Genomic DNA, 16374 nt, shown 5'->3' on the forward strand with positions numbered 1-16374 from the left:
GCCTATTTCCACGACAGCACATTTGGCTCATTCGACGCCATTTTCATCATTTTGGCCGAAATGTGGACTTCATTTCAGTACAAAATCCGAATGGTCATTTTGGCTCATTCATAATGAATGAGCCAATTTTTTTGTCATTCGACCCTGTGAATTTCAGTATTTTTTTATCGAACACACGATGTTTATCGATAAACTCTTAAAAAAAAGCAATTATCACCTTAACCAGCTGTTTTCATCAATAAAATCGGTAGGCATTAAATTTTCGCCAATTATAATATCATAATAAATAATAAAATGTTATTATTGTCTGCTTTTTATAATTTGTGCACAGAAGCCGAACAGCTGCTTTGCTTTAAGTGTCTTAACAGTTTCACATTTGGTCGTGGAAGCCAAATATGAGGCACATTCAAATGTGAGCAAATGTGGCAAATGTGAGTGGTCACGGAAATAGCCTAATAGCCGGCTTAGCAATCACTATAAGCGAGCTGCTCATCTGATATCAGATAAAAGGAAAGAGATACATATGGTCAGTATTTTTTAGAAGTGAATGCTCAATTTATACAAATCAGTCTCCCAAAATTCTTTTTATGACTACCATTACAAAAATAAGTATATTTTATGACATCTAACTTAAAACAAAATACCTGTGAAAAGGATTTTCCACATATAACATAGTAACGGTCATCTCAAGCAATTGTTCATTTAAAACTGCTTATAAATGTATATATTTTATAATAGTCACTAAAATTTAAGTTAATTGCATATTATTATAGTTAGATAAGTGATTACCAACTGAAAAAAAAAACACTTTAGAAGCAAAAGTTATCGCCAAAAGTCGCGTGCGAGCGAACGGCCATATTTTATTCCGCTCAAACCGACAAGACCGTCTACTGACGTTCTTCAGTATTTTGCACCTGACGGGAAAATTTGAAATTTAAAACTTAAGCTTATAAAATAAATATCAATAAATATTTTGAATGTCTTTTTCGATTTTGGCTGTTAGAGGGTTAATATCATCTATTTGAAATTTATACACATTACGAGAAGGGCTGCACATATGTTAAATAAAATACTATCGACAGAATCGAAATCTTTCGGTAAGCATGAAATGTTATTGCTGGCGCTGCCACCTTTTTGGTCAGGCAGCTTTTAAGATGATATTAGTTTTGCATAGTTTTAGGAAAAATACTAATAGCAAAAGTTAGCCAAATATATGTTTTTAATAATCAGATTTCCGGCAAATAACAAATTTGAAAATTTACTTGCAATCTAACTTCGAAAATAGCTAAGTAGGCATCAGTGAATGGATTAATATCCCAATGAAAAGTTTGCTCCTCCTCAAAACAGTATCGCTCCTCATTTAACAGACGATGACTCGTTACTTCTGTGATACCATCTGTGAAAGGTAACAGTGCACGTCAGCAACACTCACACGCAGTATAGCCGTCACACTCACACACGCGCATGCAGTGTGGCTTTAGTTGTTTTTTTTTTTTCGAACGGAGACAATTAACAAAATTCGGGTAAATTGTTACAAATTGTTGTGAAATCAAATGCTTTAAGTTGCCATAGGCTTACGCACAGCATTGCTAAACATTCCATTCTTGTTTGCTTGCAGGCGCGGAAACAAGAGACACTCACAACTCACACGATAATTCGGATCAACTTTTCGCCAGCGTGGGCAGCAGCGGCGTAGAGTGCGAGCGAAAAGAGAAACACACTGATTTTAGCTAATCAGCAACAAAAGCAGCCACGAGACATGGCCGAGTATTGGCAGCAGCAACAGCAACAACAACAACAACAGCAGATGATGAACGGATCTGCAGGTTTAAACCGGGATGAGTCAGCTTCTGCCTGTAATGGCGACAGCGCTGCTTTTACCTCAGTAGCAGCCGGAGTCGCAGCCGCAGCCAGCGGCAACAATAATAACAACTATGTGAATTTCAGTCAGTTTATCACACAACATAATTTGGCCAGCTCCAATGTGGCCTACAACATTGGAGGTGGCGGCGGTGCCTTTGGACTGTTGCCCAACAGCAACAACTCCACCTCTTCCTCCTCCGGCAGCAACAGTTTCGGTGGTGTATGCATCCAGCAGTTGTCAGTCGTTTGTTTATTAATGTCCATCGGTTTCCAGGTGCAAGCACAGTCTCTTCTCTGTTACGTAAATGGCGATGCAGGTGCCAACGGAGGCGTCTCTGCTAATAATTATGATGCACCAAGTGCTTATCCCAATCTGTACTCACCTTTTGGCAATAATCCCTTTGCCTCAGCCAGTGGCTTTGATTTCAGCACCTCCAAGCTGCAGGCATCGGCACCTGAATTTGTGCCCAACTTTGCCAAACTTAGTCTGAATGCAGATGCTGGTCAGGAGTCGACTCCAATCTCGTCCACGTCCAGCAACAGTAGAACCAACAACAACAGCACTGCCAGAGAGTCAAACAATGAGACAGTCAACGAGGCGTCAACAAACAATCATCATCATCATCAACAACAACAGCAACAACAACAGCATCAGCAACATCACCATCAAAGGCTGCCTAAACCGAATGGGACTCACAGTCGCCAGCAGCGACGCAACGATTATCGAGAGGATCGACCTGAACGCAACGAGGATCGTTATGATCGAAAAAAGCCGCAGAAGCAACAGCGCTACGATAATCATCGCAGCAATAAGCGTCGCGATGATTGGAATCGCAATCGGGATCGCATCAATGGTTATCCACGTGCCAACGAGGAACTGGACACCAGCAATAGCAACGATAGCGCACATCCCTCGCCCGAGAAACAACAACATCAGCATCATCAACAGATCTCGCCGAGACGCGCTCCAGCAGCGGGAGAAACGGGAGAAACTGATGAGGACATTGAGCAGCGTCGTCTGGAGTGTCTAGTGTGTGTGGAGCAGATCAAGGCACATCATGGCACCTGGTCGTGCCAGAACTGTTACCATGTGCTGCATCTCAAGCGCACCATTACCTGGGCGAGCAGCTCAAAGTCAGCCGAGGGCTGGAGATGTCCAGCCTGCCAGAATGTGCTAGAGGAGCTGCCACGCGAGTATCTTGCTTCTGTGGCAAGCTGAAGAATCCGCCGTTGACGCGCACCGAACTGGCGCACAGCTGGCGAACTTTGTTGCCGTGTCGAGGGTTGCAGCCATGCTTGCACCTTGCTCTGCCATCCGGGGCCATGTCCGCCGTGCCAGGCGAATGTGAGTCGCAGCTGCGGCTGTGGACGCACCAACAAGCTGATGCAGTGCGCCATGAAGCAGCCGCTGCAGTGTGAAGCTATCTGCGACAAGCTGCTCAACTGTAGCGAGCATCGTTGCCAGCAGATCTGTCATGTCGGCAAGTGTGAGCCTTGCGGGGAGCAAGTGCAGCAGAACTGCCACTGTGGCAAGCAGCAGCGCGAGGTACAGTGCACCCGGGAGAGTCAGGACAAGCGTAACTACTCGTGCAAGGAGTGCTGTGGAAAGCCGTTGCCCTGCGGCAATCACAAGTGCAAGGACTCATGCCACGCCGGCGCCTGCCGTCCCTGCAAGCTGAGTCCCTCGCAAATCACCAGCTGTCCGTGTGGCAAGCTGCCCGTGGCGTCGGAGCAGCGCAGCAGCCTTGATCCCGTGCCCACGTGCGAAGGCGTCTGTGGCAAGACATTGCGCTGTGGCAAGCCGGCGCATCCGCATCAGTGCACCAGCAAGTGCCACTTGGGGCAATGTCCGCCCTGCACGAAGCAAACGGCCGTCATGCCGTTGTGGCCATGGACCAGATGATCAAGTGTCGCCAGCTGTCGACGCGAGCGGATGACGCCCGCTGCAAGCGTCGTTGCACCAAGAAGCGCAGCTGTGGCAAGCACAAGTGCAACGCCGAGTGTTGCATCGACATCGATCACGCCTGTCCGTTGCCCTGCAACCGCACCTTGAGCTGCGGACGCCACAAATGCGATCAGCCGTGTCATCGTGGCAACTGCCCGCCCTGCTATCGCAGCAGCTTCGAGGAGCTTTACTGCGAGTGCGGTGCGGAGGTCATCTATCCACCTGTGCCATGTGGCACCAAGAAGCCCATCTGCAAGCGTCCGTGCTCCCGCACCCACGGCTGTGAGCATCCACCGCAGCACAACTGCCATGCGGCGGCCACCTGCCCGCCCTGCATGATGTTCACCACGAAGTGGTGTCACGGCAACCACGAGCAGCGCAAGACCATTCCCTGCTCCCAGGGCAGCTTCAGCTGTGGCCTCGCCTGTGGCAAACCATTAGCCTGTGGACGCCACAAGTGCATCCGAGCCTGTCACGAGGGCGACTGCCAGCAGGCAGGCGAACTGTGCCGCCAGAGCTGCACCAAGCCACGCGTGCTCTGTGGACACAAGTGTGCTGCACCTTGCCACGACAGCGATTGCCCAGAAACGCCGTGCAAGGAGCTCGTTGAGGTGCAGTGTGAGTGCGGCAATCGCAAGCAGAATCGAAGCTGCCAGGAATTGGCCAGGGAGCACAGTCGCATTGCCACCGCCCAGCTGGCTTCGTCCATGGCCGAGATGTCTCGGGGCAACTACATGGAACTAAGCGAGATTCTGGCGCCCACCAAAACCATCAAATCAAATAAAACGTGAGTATAAAAGATCTCAACTCAAATAATGCTTCAGTTCGGAAAAAAATAACTATCACAATTCACTTAATCATCTATAATTTATTGTAGCTTGATTTTAAGCTTCAGAAGTACAAAGTGTCTATTGAGTTTGTCGAAGGAAAAATTAGTGTAACAAGCAGAGGAAGACATGACAGACGACCCAAGATAAATATATTTTTAATATGCATCGACAATTGAGTCGATATAGCCATTAATGTTCATTCACCTGTATTAATACATAGATCTCAGAGTCTACATGAGTTAGAGACACAAAACTTGGTATGTAGATCAAGTTATGGCTTGATAATCCTGGTTTCAATGCGGCCATACAATTTTATCACGACCGCACAATAAGCTCGACAGTTGTTCAAGAGATAAATAAAAAGGTGGACTTTATGCAAAAGTCCTGAAATTGAATAAAGATCATATCCAAGAACTTAGATCACATTCTCCTTTTTCAAATTATTAATATTTGTATGGCTAAAATGAATGAATCTTAAATTTACATAATATATTAATAATTTAACTTCAACTTCAGATTGAATTTTCATTTACTCGAACCAATAAAACTTAAATCTTTTTACCATTCATATATATAAATTTCTCTCTGCAGACTGGATTGCAATGAGGAGTGTCGACTACTGGAGCGCAATCGCCGTTTGGCCATCGGTTTGCAGTCGCGTAATCCGGACACTCAATTAAAGTCACTTACCAAGTACTCGGAATTCACACGTGGATTTGCCAAGCGCAATCCGGCCTTAACCAAGAGCGTCTATGAAACATTAAGCGACTTGGTGAAGCTGGCCAAGGAGAGCAAGCAAAAGTCAAGAAGTCACTCGTTTCCCACCATGAATCGTGAGAAGCGTCAATTGGTGCACGAGCTGTGCGAAGTGTTTGGCGTTGAGTCCGTCTCCTACGACAAGGAGCCCAACCGCAATGTGGTTGCTACGGCACACAAGGAGCGCGTAAGTAAAATTTCTTATTTATATTTATATTTAAATTTGAACTAATCTCATCTCTAACGCAGTGTTGGTTGCCCGCCACAAGCATCATGGAGGTTTTGGCACGCGAATCCGGGCAACGTCGCGTTCCAGTTCCCAATAATAATGCCTGGAGTCTCAAGAAGTAGCAGACTCTAAACTGTTCATATATGTTTATCGTTGATGTCGCGAAGACAATACACAATACCATTTTCAAGGGTTTAGGTTTTCTTTTCATTGTAACATTGTAGGAAGAGCCTGAACAATACTAAAACTTTAAAACAATTGTTGCATGGAAATTGTTGAAATTATAATAGAGGATATACCAAAAGGAAGTAGAGTAAACGAAGTAAATTAGCAATTGAAGAATTAAACAAACACGTAAACGAGAAAGCGAAAGCAAACTGTTAATCAACTGTTGTACGATGAATTTATGTAAAACTGAATCCTTTGACTACGTTGCGTATACAGAATAAAATCAAATGAAAGGTATGAAACAGAAAAAAAAACAAAGATTTTTTAACAAATGTAAGTATGCTCTTTCAAGTTAATTTTTGGACATGTAGAAAGCTAAAATCCTATTAATACATATTACAAAATTTTTTTAAGCACATCTCTCTGAATTTCAACAGTGTTACTATTTATTCATGGATGTAGGTGTATAAAAGATAAAGAAGTCTCCGAGCTTTAATTACACAAAGATGAGTTGCCATATAATAGGATATGCACTTAAATCCAAAAGGTGGTTAAAATTTGTCTATTACATCTTATAGCTGTTATTGGATCTACCGGGCGAAAATCAATTTTTAGTATGAAAAATTTTATTTCGTGCCAAGTAGTGAGTTCTGAATTCCTGGGCTCAGGGTTTTCTTATTAATTTTTATCTGTCTTAGCTTTTCCGTAGTAAGTACAGGGTTCCCGACAGTCGAGTATGATCGACTGTAGCACCGCGAGCGAAGCGTGCAGGGGGCTGAGCCCCCTTGTTTTTAGCTCGGTACCAAAAAATGGGTACTAGAGCCTATTAGATTCGTGACAATTATGGTTCGATACTTTGAACACATTTACTATAAGAGTTAGAGCAACCAAATTTGGTAACAATACTCCGAGGATGTTGACCTATATCAAGTTTATTTTAAAATTTGGCCACGCCCACGTAAATGATATCAAAACCTAATAACAAAAGCAATTTTAAAGCTGCAGTCTTGAGACTAGGCACAGGGGTGAGGTTTGCTGAAAATTTCATCGAGATCGGTTAATAAACAGAGAAGATATTTTAGGAAATATGACAGATGGAGGACATATAATAACCTGGATCTCAGAGACTATAAGAGCTAGAGCTACCGAATTCGTGACAATACTGCTATGTTGCGCACGCAGATCAAGTTTGCTTTAGAACTTTGCCACGCCCACCAACTTTCCTGTATTCGACAAAAAAATAAAATATCCAATTACAAGGCCAATTTAATAGGTAGAGATTTCAAATTCAGCACACGTATAGATTACTATCTTTATGATGTATGCTGAAAATCGATCGGATAATAAACAACGAATATATTAAGCAAATAAGTTGCGATTTGCAAGCCGTGGTACGCACAGTCTGGAGGGGTGGGGGTAACAGCAGGTACACATGTTAATGTTATAATAACATTACATAATTTTATTAATACATGTTACATCAATGTTATATTAACATAGTATAATTTATATAGACATGTTATATGAATGTTATGTTAATTAATTTTATGTTAATATACATATCTTCTGTTAATTCAATCCCACAAAAAAACCTCTACACGAGGTAAAAGTCTAGTGACGAAAGCAAATTCTAGCCCCAAAATTTCTGATATCCAATTTTGTGACGAACAAAATTCAGTTTAATCTAAAAATTTTAAATAAAAATATAAATTAATAAAAAAAAAGGCGAAAATTGGCATTGTGCACTGTGAGCAAAAAGGGTGAGCTTCTTTGTACATAAAAATTACTTTTAACGCAGTGCCGAATGCCAATTATACTATAAAGTTTAAAGGTAAGCATAAAAGCCCTCAATCACACCTTTCCAATGATATATAGAACATATCGGTAGCTTTTATGGTTTGGAAACTGTTGAGGTTTCAATTTTAGCGGGATTTAGCGCTTTCCCGCTAAACTAGCGGTTTTTTCAAAAAGTCGTAGAACAAACATTTCTAGATTTTCGAAAAGGAATAAATCCCCATCATTACATTTAAGCTTCTTTAGCGCCTTGATGCAACCAGACAAACAAACTGACTTTTCATTTCAATTTGAGAAGTCCACTAAAATTTTCAAATTTATTTATCTTTTGAACCAGTTATGGGATTTGGGTGATTGAGGTATCAATCGACTAAGTAGAATTTTTGAAAAATAAAAAATGTTACCAAAAGGCACCAACAGCTTCATTAGCTGCAATCATCTATATTTTTTCCCTCCCACTTACACCCCCGTATCTCATGACCCAGGTTAGTTAGAAAAAGTTTTAGTATGCCATTTTGTAAGTTAGGACTAAACCTTTCGATCAGTATATAACTCGATCTGATCGGACAGTCGTAGCAAACTTTGCAACTTAGCTGTATATAGTGTTAGTCGCCTTTCGCACCCTTCGTGATGCTTTCGTCACTAACGCGAACTGCCGTCCGCAGTGATTATTCTTTAAATTATGTTAGTCTATAAATGTTAAATTTTCATATGTTTATGTATGTTTGATGGTTAGTATATTTAACTGAGTTCAACTATCTTCGGTTGTTTCGGCCTAGTTATCTTTTATATTGCTTGAATACTTAAGCCTTAGGTATTACACATGATATTTTGAGAGTATATTATTTTAAAAACTTAAAGTAAAGATTAGAAAACAGTTATTAAACAGATTATTTCTTTCGATATCCATTTAAAAGTGATTTCATTGAATGATTTGAATCTTTTTCGCTAAAGTTCAGCTGTAATTTGATCTTCTTTGCAGGACAAGTCAATATAGTAAATGGAAATTGTTATAAGGAAGAAATGCAAGTTAGTCAAGGCATCCTTTAGGAACTCGTGTCCTCAATTAGAGACAGCCCAATTGGTTCGGTCTGATGTTAGCTGGTTTGCGTTCGTTTCGGGCGTTGGGTACGCTTCTAATTTGTTGCCATTGCCGTTGCCATTTTCACGGAAAACAATAAGCGGCGCCATGGGAATAATGCCGAAATAAAGATGAAATGTTACGACAAGCAAAGTCAACAGGAGGAGTCATCCTCTGCAGCTGGTGGAGCAAGGTGGAGCTAGGCAAGCATCTCGAACGCACTCACGCATACGGAAACACGGCAAAGGGGGTGCCGGGGAGTATGGTGGCAGTGGGGTACGTATATGAATATAGACCTGACATAATGAGCCGCCTATAAGCGAAATGACTGGCAACATCCCCGTATTCATCTATGTCTCAGTTGCCTGCTCTTAAGATGTGTGCGTAATTTGAATTTAGTCTGCCTGGGAGTTTATTAACAAATACAAAGGAGAAAAAACAACTTCAGAATGGGGAAACGCAAGAAGCTGAAGCGAGTAAGGATGAGAATGAATATGATGATGAGGGCGACTGCTCTGAGTATGCTCTAAGACTTACAGGGCAATGTGGATTGAGGATTGGGGCACATAATGCCACAGAGATTAAATTGTGGTTGGCAGTTCTCTGGAAGGGGCTCATATGATACTGGCTAATGGGTAGGCCACGTTCTTCATGTAGGGAGTTTGCTTGGTGTCGAAAGAGTTCAGATTGGGTCAGTTGTGAGAAGAGACTATGAAAATCTGGTATGAGGTGCAATTTTAATTATAAGATGGCGCAAAGGAAATGAAATAGAAACCAAGAGAAAATATATTCGTATTTAATACATTTGCACTTGGCTGTAAACTATTTAATACGTTTTAAGAAAAGGTATTGCAATAGTTTTCTGTTTACAGGGTCGGTTGTTGTACTAGCATAAAATTGACCAGTTCAATCAACTTATAATGGCTTTACAATATGAATTCTGTTTTTTTTTTTTACAATTTCTTTTTAAAATGGACTTTTCGTTTAATGCTTTTTAACACAGCCGCAACATTAAAGCAAAGCTAACCGCAGCAATACCCTGTTGACAAATTCACTAAATGAGGTATATCGGTTCACAGACTGAGTACCTATCTCGCTAAAAAAAACAAAATAAAACTGAAATTTATTTTTAAGTTTTCTAAGGGCCGATTTTTCAACGTCTGGTTTTCCCATAATGTCCGTAGTTAAAAAATGCAGTATCATCCAAATCCTTAAAAAGTTTGATATCTTATATATGATATACCGAAATGAGATTGTTAGACACAAGCTCGACTATTTTGCACAAATGCACAAGGACCACGAGGTCCGCCACAACCTCTTATCTAAAATTCATTCATTTGTATCATTTAATTTTCGGTTTAAAAAGTTAACCGAATAGTGACCAAATAAATTGATTAAACTATACATTTTCATCCTGGTTACGCTCTTAAATAAATCCTTTGATCCTTGGATAAGTTTGTCGAGCAGTGTTGCACTTTGAAATGCAATTGAAATTCATGGACTTATTGATATTCATATAACATATTGTAAATTCGTAAACCAATTTGAACACTTTGATGCACACCCAAAGAGCAAACAAATCCGAGGTAGACTGGCGACATTTGGATGCTCATTTAGCATGACATTTAACTGATGCTACAGTACTCACTCATACATATGCACCTACCTACCTACCTACATACATAGTCGTATATACAGAAGTATAACATGTGTATTATGTATTTATGTATGGACGAGAGTATGACTGTTGAAATATTCATTAAGCTTGAGTGCAGCAGCAAAAATTATGCCTGCGTGTCGTTCTGCGGCCGGTGTTTCTCAATCTCCTCCTCTGTCTTTTCCCCTATGCTCTCTGGCTTCTGTGCATGTCTTCTATCCTGCGTTGGGGAGTTTGGGAGCGCACGTGCCCCATCTGCCAGGACACCGCAGAAATGTCGAGCGAGGCGCATTCAATTTGCGCATTTGGCTTTTTAAAAAATGCATTAAAGGCGCTTGTCGAGCAGCATTTGAGCTGTAAGCGGGGAGGAAGCGGCAGCTCAAATAACGGCTAACGTGAATAACGTGCCCAAAAGCAACCACAAACAGACAGATAGACAGACAGACACACACAAAAGTAGAAAAAAGAAGTTGCGATGAAAGCGCGAAAATTACTTCCTAAATAGCCGCCTGACTGGCTGTCAAGACGCTCGAGAAACGGGAATACGAAGACCATAGACCATAGACCAGAGACCAGACAAGACCAGACCCGTGCCCAATTCATGTTCTGGGCTCAATAAAGGCGACAGCGACACAGGCACATGTAGAGCCAGGACGAGAGACAGGAGACAGGCGAGCAGGAAGAAGGGAACTGCCACTGGGAACTAGGAACTGGCTCACAGTCGAATTCAAATTGCAAATTCGCCGCAGATTTTTTATGCACTTTTCCCTAGCCAAAATTAAGCCAAGCGAACGCTGCGCCTGAACGAACTCCAGACGAGGACAACCAGGACGACGACGACGATGCCGCTGACGTTTTGACGACAAAATAAAAAAGCTACTGCAACAATGATAAAGGCACAACTGAATGCAAATATTATCGTATCTGTATGCGATGGAGGTGACGTCGCACAGTGGTCCAAACGGAGGTGCTAGCATTAAAAAAAAATCCTTAAAAATATACTTAAAAAAATTAAGTTTACTTCAAGTTAATATATTTATTTTGAAACAACAATGACTTGCACTTTTAAACTAAAAATAAGTTTTATTACACTTTTACTTTATGCTTTTCTTCGATGATTTACTGCACAAGTGACAGTTTTAGTCAAATATTGACAAGGACTTTAATATACGTGCTTTTAAGTCACATAAACTTATCTACATTAAGATAACTCAAATATACTTATTTAGTTTAGATTAATAAAAAAAGTCTTTATTAAATACAAAAACAATAATAATAAAAGAAGGAAATAGGTGGAAAATTATTGCGGAATAGCTGCTAAAACATATGCATTTAACATCTGCTTAATAAATTTAAAAAAGTAATAAGCCTTTGGGATTATTGGTAATCGACTTAAATTTTATATTCGTGCATTTCAAGACTTTTACATTTGAAGACTTTTGGACCACTGTGCGTCAATAGGAGCTGCGGAAAGGCAGAAGGGAAGGGGATGAGCACACGACGATGACGGGCACGGCCTTACAGTAAGACCTTTTCGAAAGCGAAAAGGTGACAAACTGGTCGCAGCGGGAGGGGGTAGAGAAGAAACAAACGACTGATGGCCTGCCCCCTCAACGACGCTGTCTATACCTGCCTCCCTCCCCGCTTTCAACTAAATGCATTTCGGGTTTTATTCATATTTTATTCAAATGTGGCAACCAAAATGGCACAAACACTGCGCAGTTATTTATGTTTCTTTTTACTCTCCTACCTTTCCCTTTGCCCACTTAACCAGCGTTGCAAAAATGGGGCTAGAAACCGAACTAAGATAGAAAAAAAATATAATATGTTACGGAATTTAAATAAAAGTAATACAATTTGCAGGAATGAACTATTTTCGACATATTTATTTTGTCTGAATAAAAATGTATTGAGTATATATATTTTAAAGCTATTGACAGTGCTTCAATATTAAAATGTTTCTTAGTATGCCATTAAATATTAAATACAATAAAAGTTCCAATTAGAAACACTTTTAGTAAAGGGACAAGCGGAAATGAAAAACAACGAAATGAGTGGTTGTTAAATATTATAAGACTATTATATATTTGAAGCTATCACTTTACTTAATCAAATTAATTTTTTGCTACATAATATAATAAAACAAAAATATTAATGTATTAATTATTTATGTAACAATAACTGAGGTCAGTTATACATTTTTTTAGGAGTATTTAAAATTAAAACTTGAATATAATAACAATAATATTAATAATTTTTAAAATCTGCTAGGATATAATTTCATTGAATGATTTAAATAAAAATAAATAAAAAATAAAAAAAGATATTGTTTCAACAGTCTGTAAAATATTCATAGATAGTTTCAAATATATCCAAACCAGTGTGTGTATTCTTTATTATTAATATTTAAACCCACATATAAATTAAATAAAAATACAAAAAAATAAAAAATGAACAGTCCACAAAAAAATTTATTGTTTAATACAGTCTGTAGGGATATTATTTCTTATAAAGCCGTGTACAAATTGTTTACTTTTTTGATATCAAGAGTGCCTGACCAGCCTTAATTTTTATCATTTAAGGGGGAGGCAACAGAGGCAACTACTTTATAATTCTCATTGCTGAAATTTTCTGTATTCTGTTTTGAGGCATGGATGTCGGGGGTAGAGGCAGATGCAGCTAAATGAAAATAAAGCCACGAGACATCAGTTTGCCATGAATTGCATTTTTGCTGCTGCCTTTTTCGTTGCCTTTTTGCCATAAACTTGTCATCATTTTAATATTGGCAGCTTATAAGCCACGTTAGACGCATCCGAGACTAACGCCAGAAAGCGGACGGAAAAATACCATACCATACTGAACCATGCTGAACCTAACGGAACAGAGCGTCGACCCAAAGCCAATGTCAAGCCAAGTCAAGACAAGCCAACTCAGCAACGGATTATCTGCGACAGCCCCATGAAAGGCGTTGACGTGCAAGTGGAGGAGCAGCTCATGGAGTGGGTAGTTGTGGCAAGGGGAAGGTGATAGGGATAGGGAAGGTGAATCGAGGACTTAAGCTAGTTTGTATGTAGCAAAAATTTACTGTAAAATACAATTTCCCGTTTTTATAGCTCATTTCCAACAACATTTGCTTAGCCTGCTCGTCGCCGTCGTCGTCGTCTATGGGAAAACAATTTTTATTGCATTTCGCTGGCAATGAGCAAAATGAGCGGTGAAGTGAGCGGTAAGGAAAAGGTGAGGTGAGGTGAGAAGTGCGAGGTGAATGGAGAATGGTGAACACTGAACACTGAACGGTTGGCAAAGCAGTGAGGGAGGTGAGATAGATGGATGCCTGGTTGTCAGGCGGGCAGAGTGAGGCAAGGGATGTAAGTAAATATTACTTCGCTTTTTTTTAAACACTTGGCATTAAGTGCAGCAGCTGTGGGCAGACAAAGCGCGGGAAGGGTGGCAGCTGCCCCAAGGCATCGACGACGAATCAGAAAGGGAAATGGGGAACGGGGAACGGGAAAAGCAACCAGTCAGCCAACGTTTCCTGCGTTAGTTGTGCGCTTCAAGATTCAATTATAATGCAATAAAGCGCGAATCAGAGCTACAATAAAAATAACAAGAGCTGGTACAGCAACACACACACACACACACACGCACTCACTTACACAAATGCAGCAGACATGCTGAGTATACAAGAAATCTGCAATACACACACACTTTCTCACAGCTTCAACTCTTTCTCTCTCATATGCAAGCTGCTCTTGGACTGTTCCAGAAAGTATTAAGCTATTTGACGGTTTTAAAACTTTTTTTTGAGAGTTCATAAACAATCACTTTTGCAATAATTTTTATCAAAATACAAAATATATTTATTTTTTAAAAATGTTTCTTATGTTTTTTTTATTTATTAATTGATTTTAAAATTTTTTAAATCTGTTAACAAGTATTCTCGGTGTTATAGTATTTCTGAATTTCTTGAATATTAATGAATATCCTTAAATAATATTTACTATTGCGTTTTTTATCCAAATAAATATTATCCTTTGTTAATAGTTAAAAAATTTTCCATGTATTAGTTAGATTTTAATAATTCGTCTGAAGATAATGATAGAACTTGGAGAAATTTACTTTTGGATTGTCCATGGCAGAGAGTGAGAGAGGAAACTAGAGTGGTGATTCCTCTGAGGTTGGCGGCTAGAGACGAGGAACCATTTTCTGAGCTGTTTCTGCTTAAATGCATTGAAAGAAGCTAAGTGTTTAAGTGTTCTAATGTTACTTTGTCTCTTTTGCTGTGCCTTTCTTTTTGTATTTTCTTTCAGAGTGAGTCATGGGATGGCTCAGCAGCTCATTATAATATGATTATTAATGTTGCTGGGCTTGTGCTTATTATGGAAATTATCGAGTGTAAACAGTCCGTTCGTTTCGCTCAAAATAAACACATAACAATCAAAACACTTGGCAAAATCCGACGGCCCCAAAATGTATGCTATGAACGTTGGTTTGCCCTACGGTCATTTTAATTATCTGACGTGGGTGCCATGGAATGCGGTTCGGTATAAATAAGAAAAGAAAGCTAAAAATGCAAAGCAGCTACGACAACAACAATAATAATAACAACAACAATGACAACAAACAGCCGAAAGAAATTCAATTAAAAAGGAATCCCCGGAAATTCCTTGTAATCCCAAACTCAGAAAGTATAATGCGTATACATATTGTCAAAAGGCAAATTGTACAACTCACGAAGGTAGCACAAAACATGTGGCCAATAAATTCGTGCGCCAACCCCCGGGAGTTTAGTAAAGCGGGGATTGGCAATGGAGTAAGGGGGGAAGGGCAAAGCAAAACTTAAGTATGTAAATTGCCGCACGTTCATTTTTTGATTTTCCCAGCATGAAATCAGTATAATCTGTTTTGTCAGAGCCCTGACCAACAGCAGCGCCAGCAGCAGAGAAAAAGTCAACGTAAAGTTCCTAGCTGAAGTTGATTTAAAGCGCGCCCTGTCCCTCTTCCATGTCCGTGCCCCCTTTTTCTGGTCCTGGTCTTGGTCCTGTCCGTGTCCCTGCCCAGAAGCGCTGATTAACGCACTCGAGCGCAATCTGCCTCACTTCACTTTTATGTAAACACAAAACAGAATATAAAGGCATAAAGCAAAATAAAATAGAACGCCTGTCCGTCCGTCGTTCTGTCCGTCTACTTGGCTGTTTGGCTGTCTGCTCTTTACGGCCTATCTAGATGGCAGCGTGGAAATGTGAAAAAATGTTTGACTCTGTCTGCCATTTCATATTAAAGGTAATTTCCATATTTTTGCAAATGGCTGCTTGTCAGTTGTATTTCTCTTTCAGTCTTTCTACCTCTCTTACGCTCTACAATTTTTCTTTCCTAGACGGGAGGGAAGGCATTGCCAATTCAATCATTTAAATTCAAAAATACACATAAATATACTTGTATGACAATAAAGAAAATACCAAAATATATAAATATAATGTTAGCCAAAGTCAACGGACGATTATTATGAAAAGAAAATGTAATCTATTCTTTAATGCAAAAAGATGAATGAAATATTCTGTACTAGAGGGTATTAAAGAAGTGTCTTTATTAGCTAAGATTTGATTTCGAAAAACTTAAATCTAGAAATTTACTTATACTATTTCATATCTTGAGGTTATATATTTTATAGCACGTCTTGCAATACAATAGGCATCATTAATCCTCTTAAAAATATTTCGCTACAATAATATACCATAAGCAGGATCTTTTACTAACTTTTTAGTTCTGTCTCTCTCCCTCTCTCTCTCTCTCTCTCTCTCTCTTGTTATCAATCTGTTTAAGTTATATATAGACAGAGGTGTACTCTAACTATTAAATTAAAGAAACAAGCTAAGTCTTACAATCTTAATCCTTAGAAATTTTCTTGGAACTTTTTATCTTAGTTTAAAATCCAAAAAAAAAACCCTTTACTGTCGATTGTTAGAATTCAATGATATTTGTAGAATCTCGCTTATCAGTTTATATTTTTCTCCTCTCATTCATTCTATATAATTTTTTTGAAGACAACAG

General features: G+C 39.7%; 1 protein-coding gene across 1 annotated transcript; it reads left to right on the forward strand.

Annotated features, from left to right (window-relative positions):
- Positions 1-1443: 1443 nt before the first annotated feature.
- LOC117780349 (protein shuttle craft) lies at positions 1444-6105 on the forward strand. The gene is given in 9 exon segments (XM_034616839.1): positions 1444-1523; positions 1619-2083; positions 2138-3059; positions 3062-3119; positions 3121-3738; positions 3740-3754; positions 3756-4595; positions 5230-5581; positions 5644-6105. Coding segments are annotated over 8 exon segments (3231 nt in total). The 5' UTR covers positions 1444-1523; positions 1619-1759; the 3' UTR covers positions 5746-6105.
- The last annotated feature ends 10269 nt before the right edge of the window (positions 6106-16374 follow it).

This window comes from Drosophila innubila (assembly GCF_004354385.1).
Source record: "Drosophila innubila isolate TH190305 chromosome 2L unlocalized genomic scaffold, UK_Dinn_1.0 4_B_2L, whole genome shotgun sequence".
Classification (NCBI taxonomy): Eukaryota; Metazoa; Arthropoda; class Insecta; order Diptera; family Drosophilidae; genus Drosophila; species Drosophila innubila.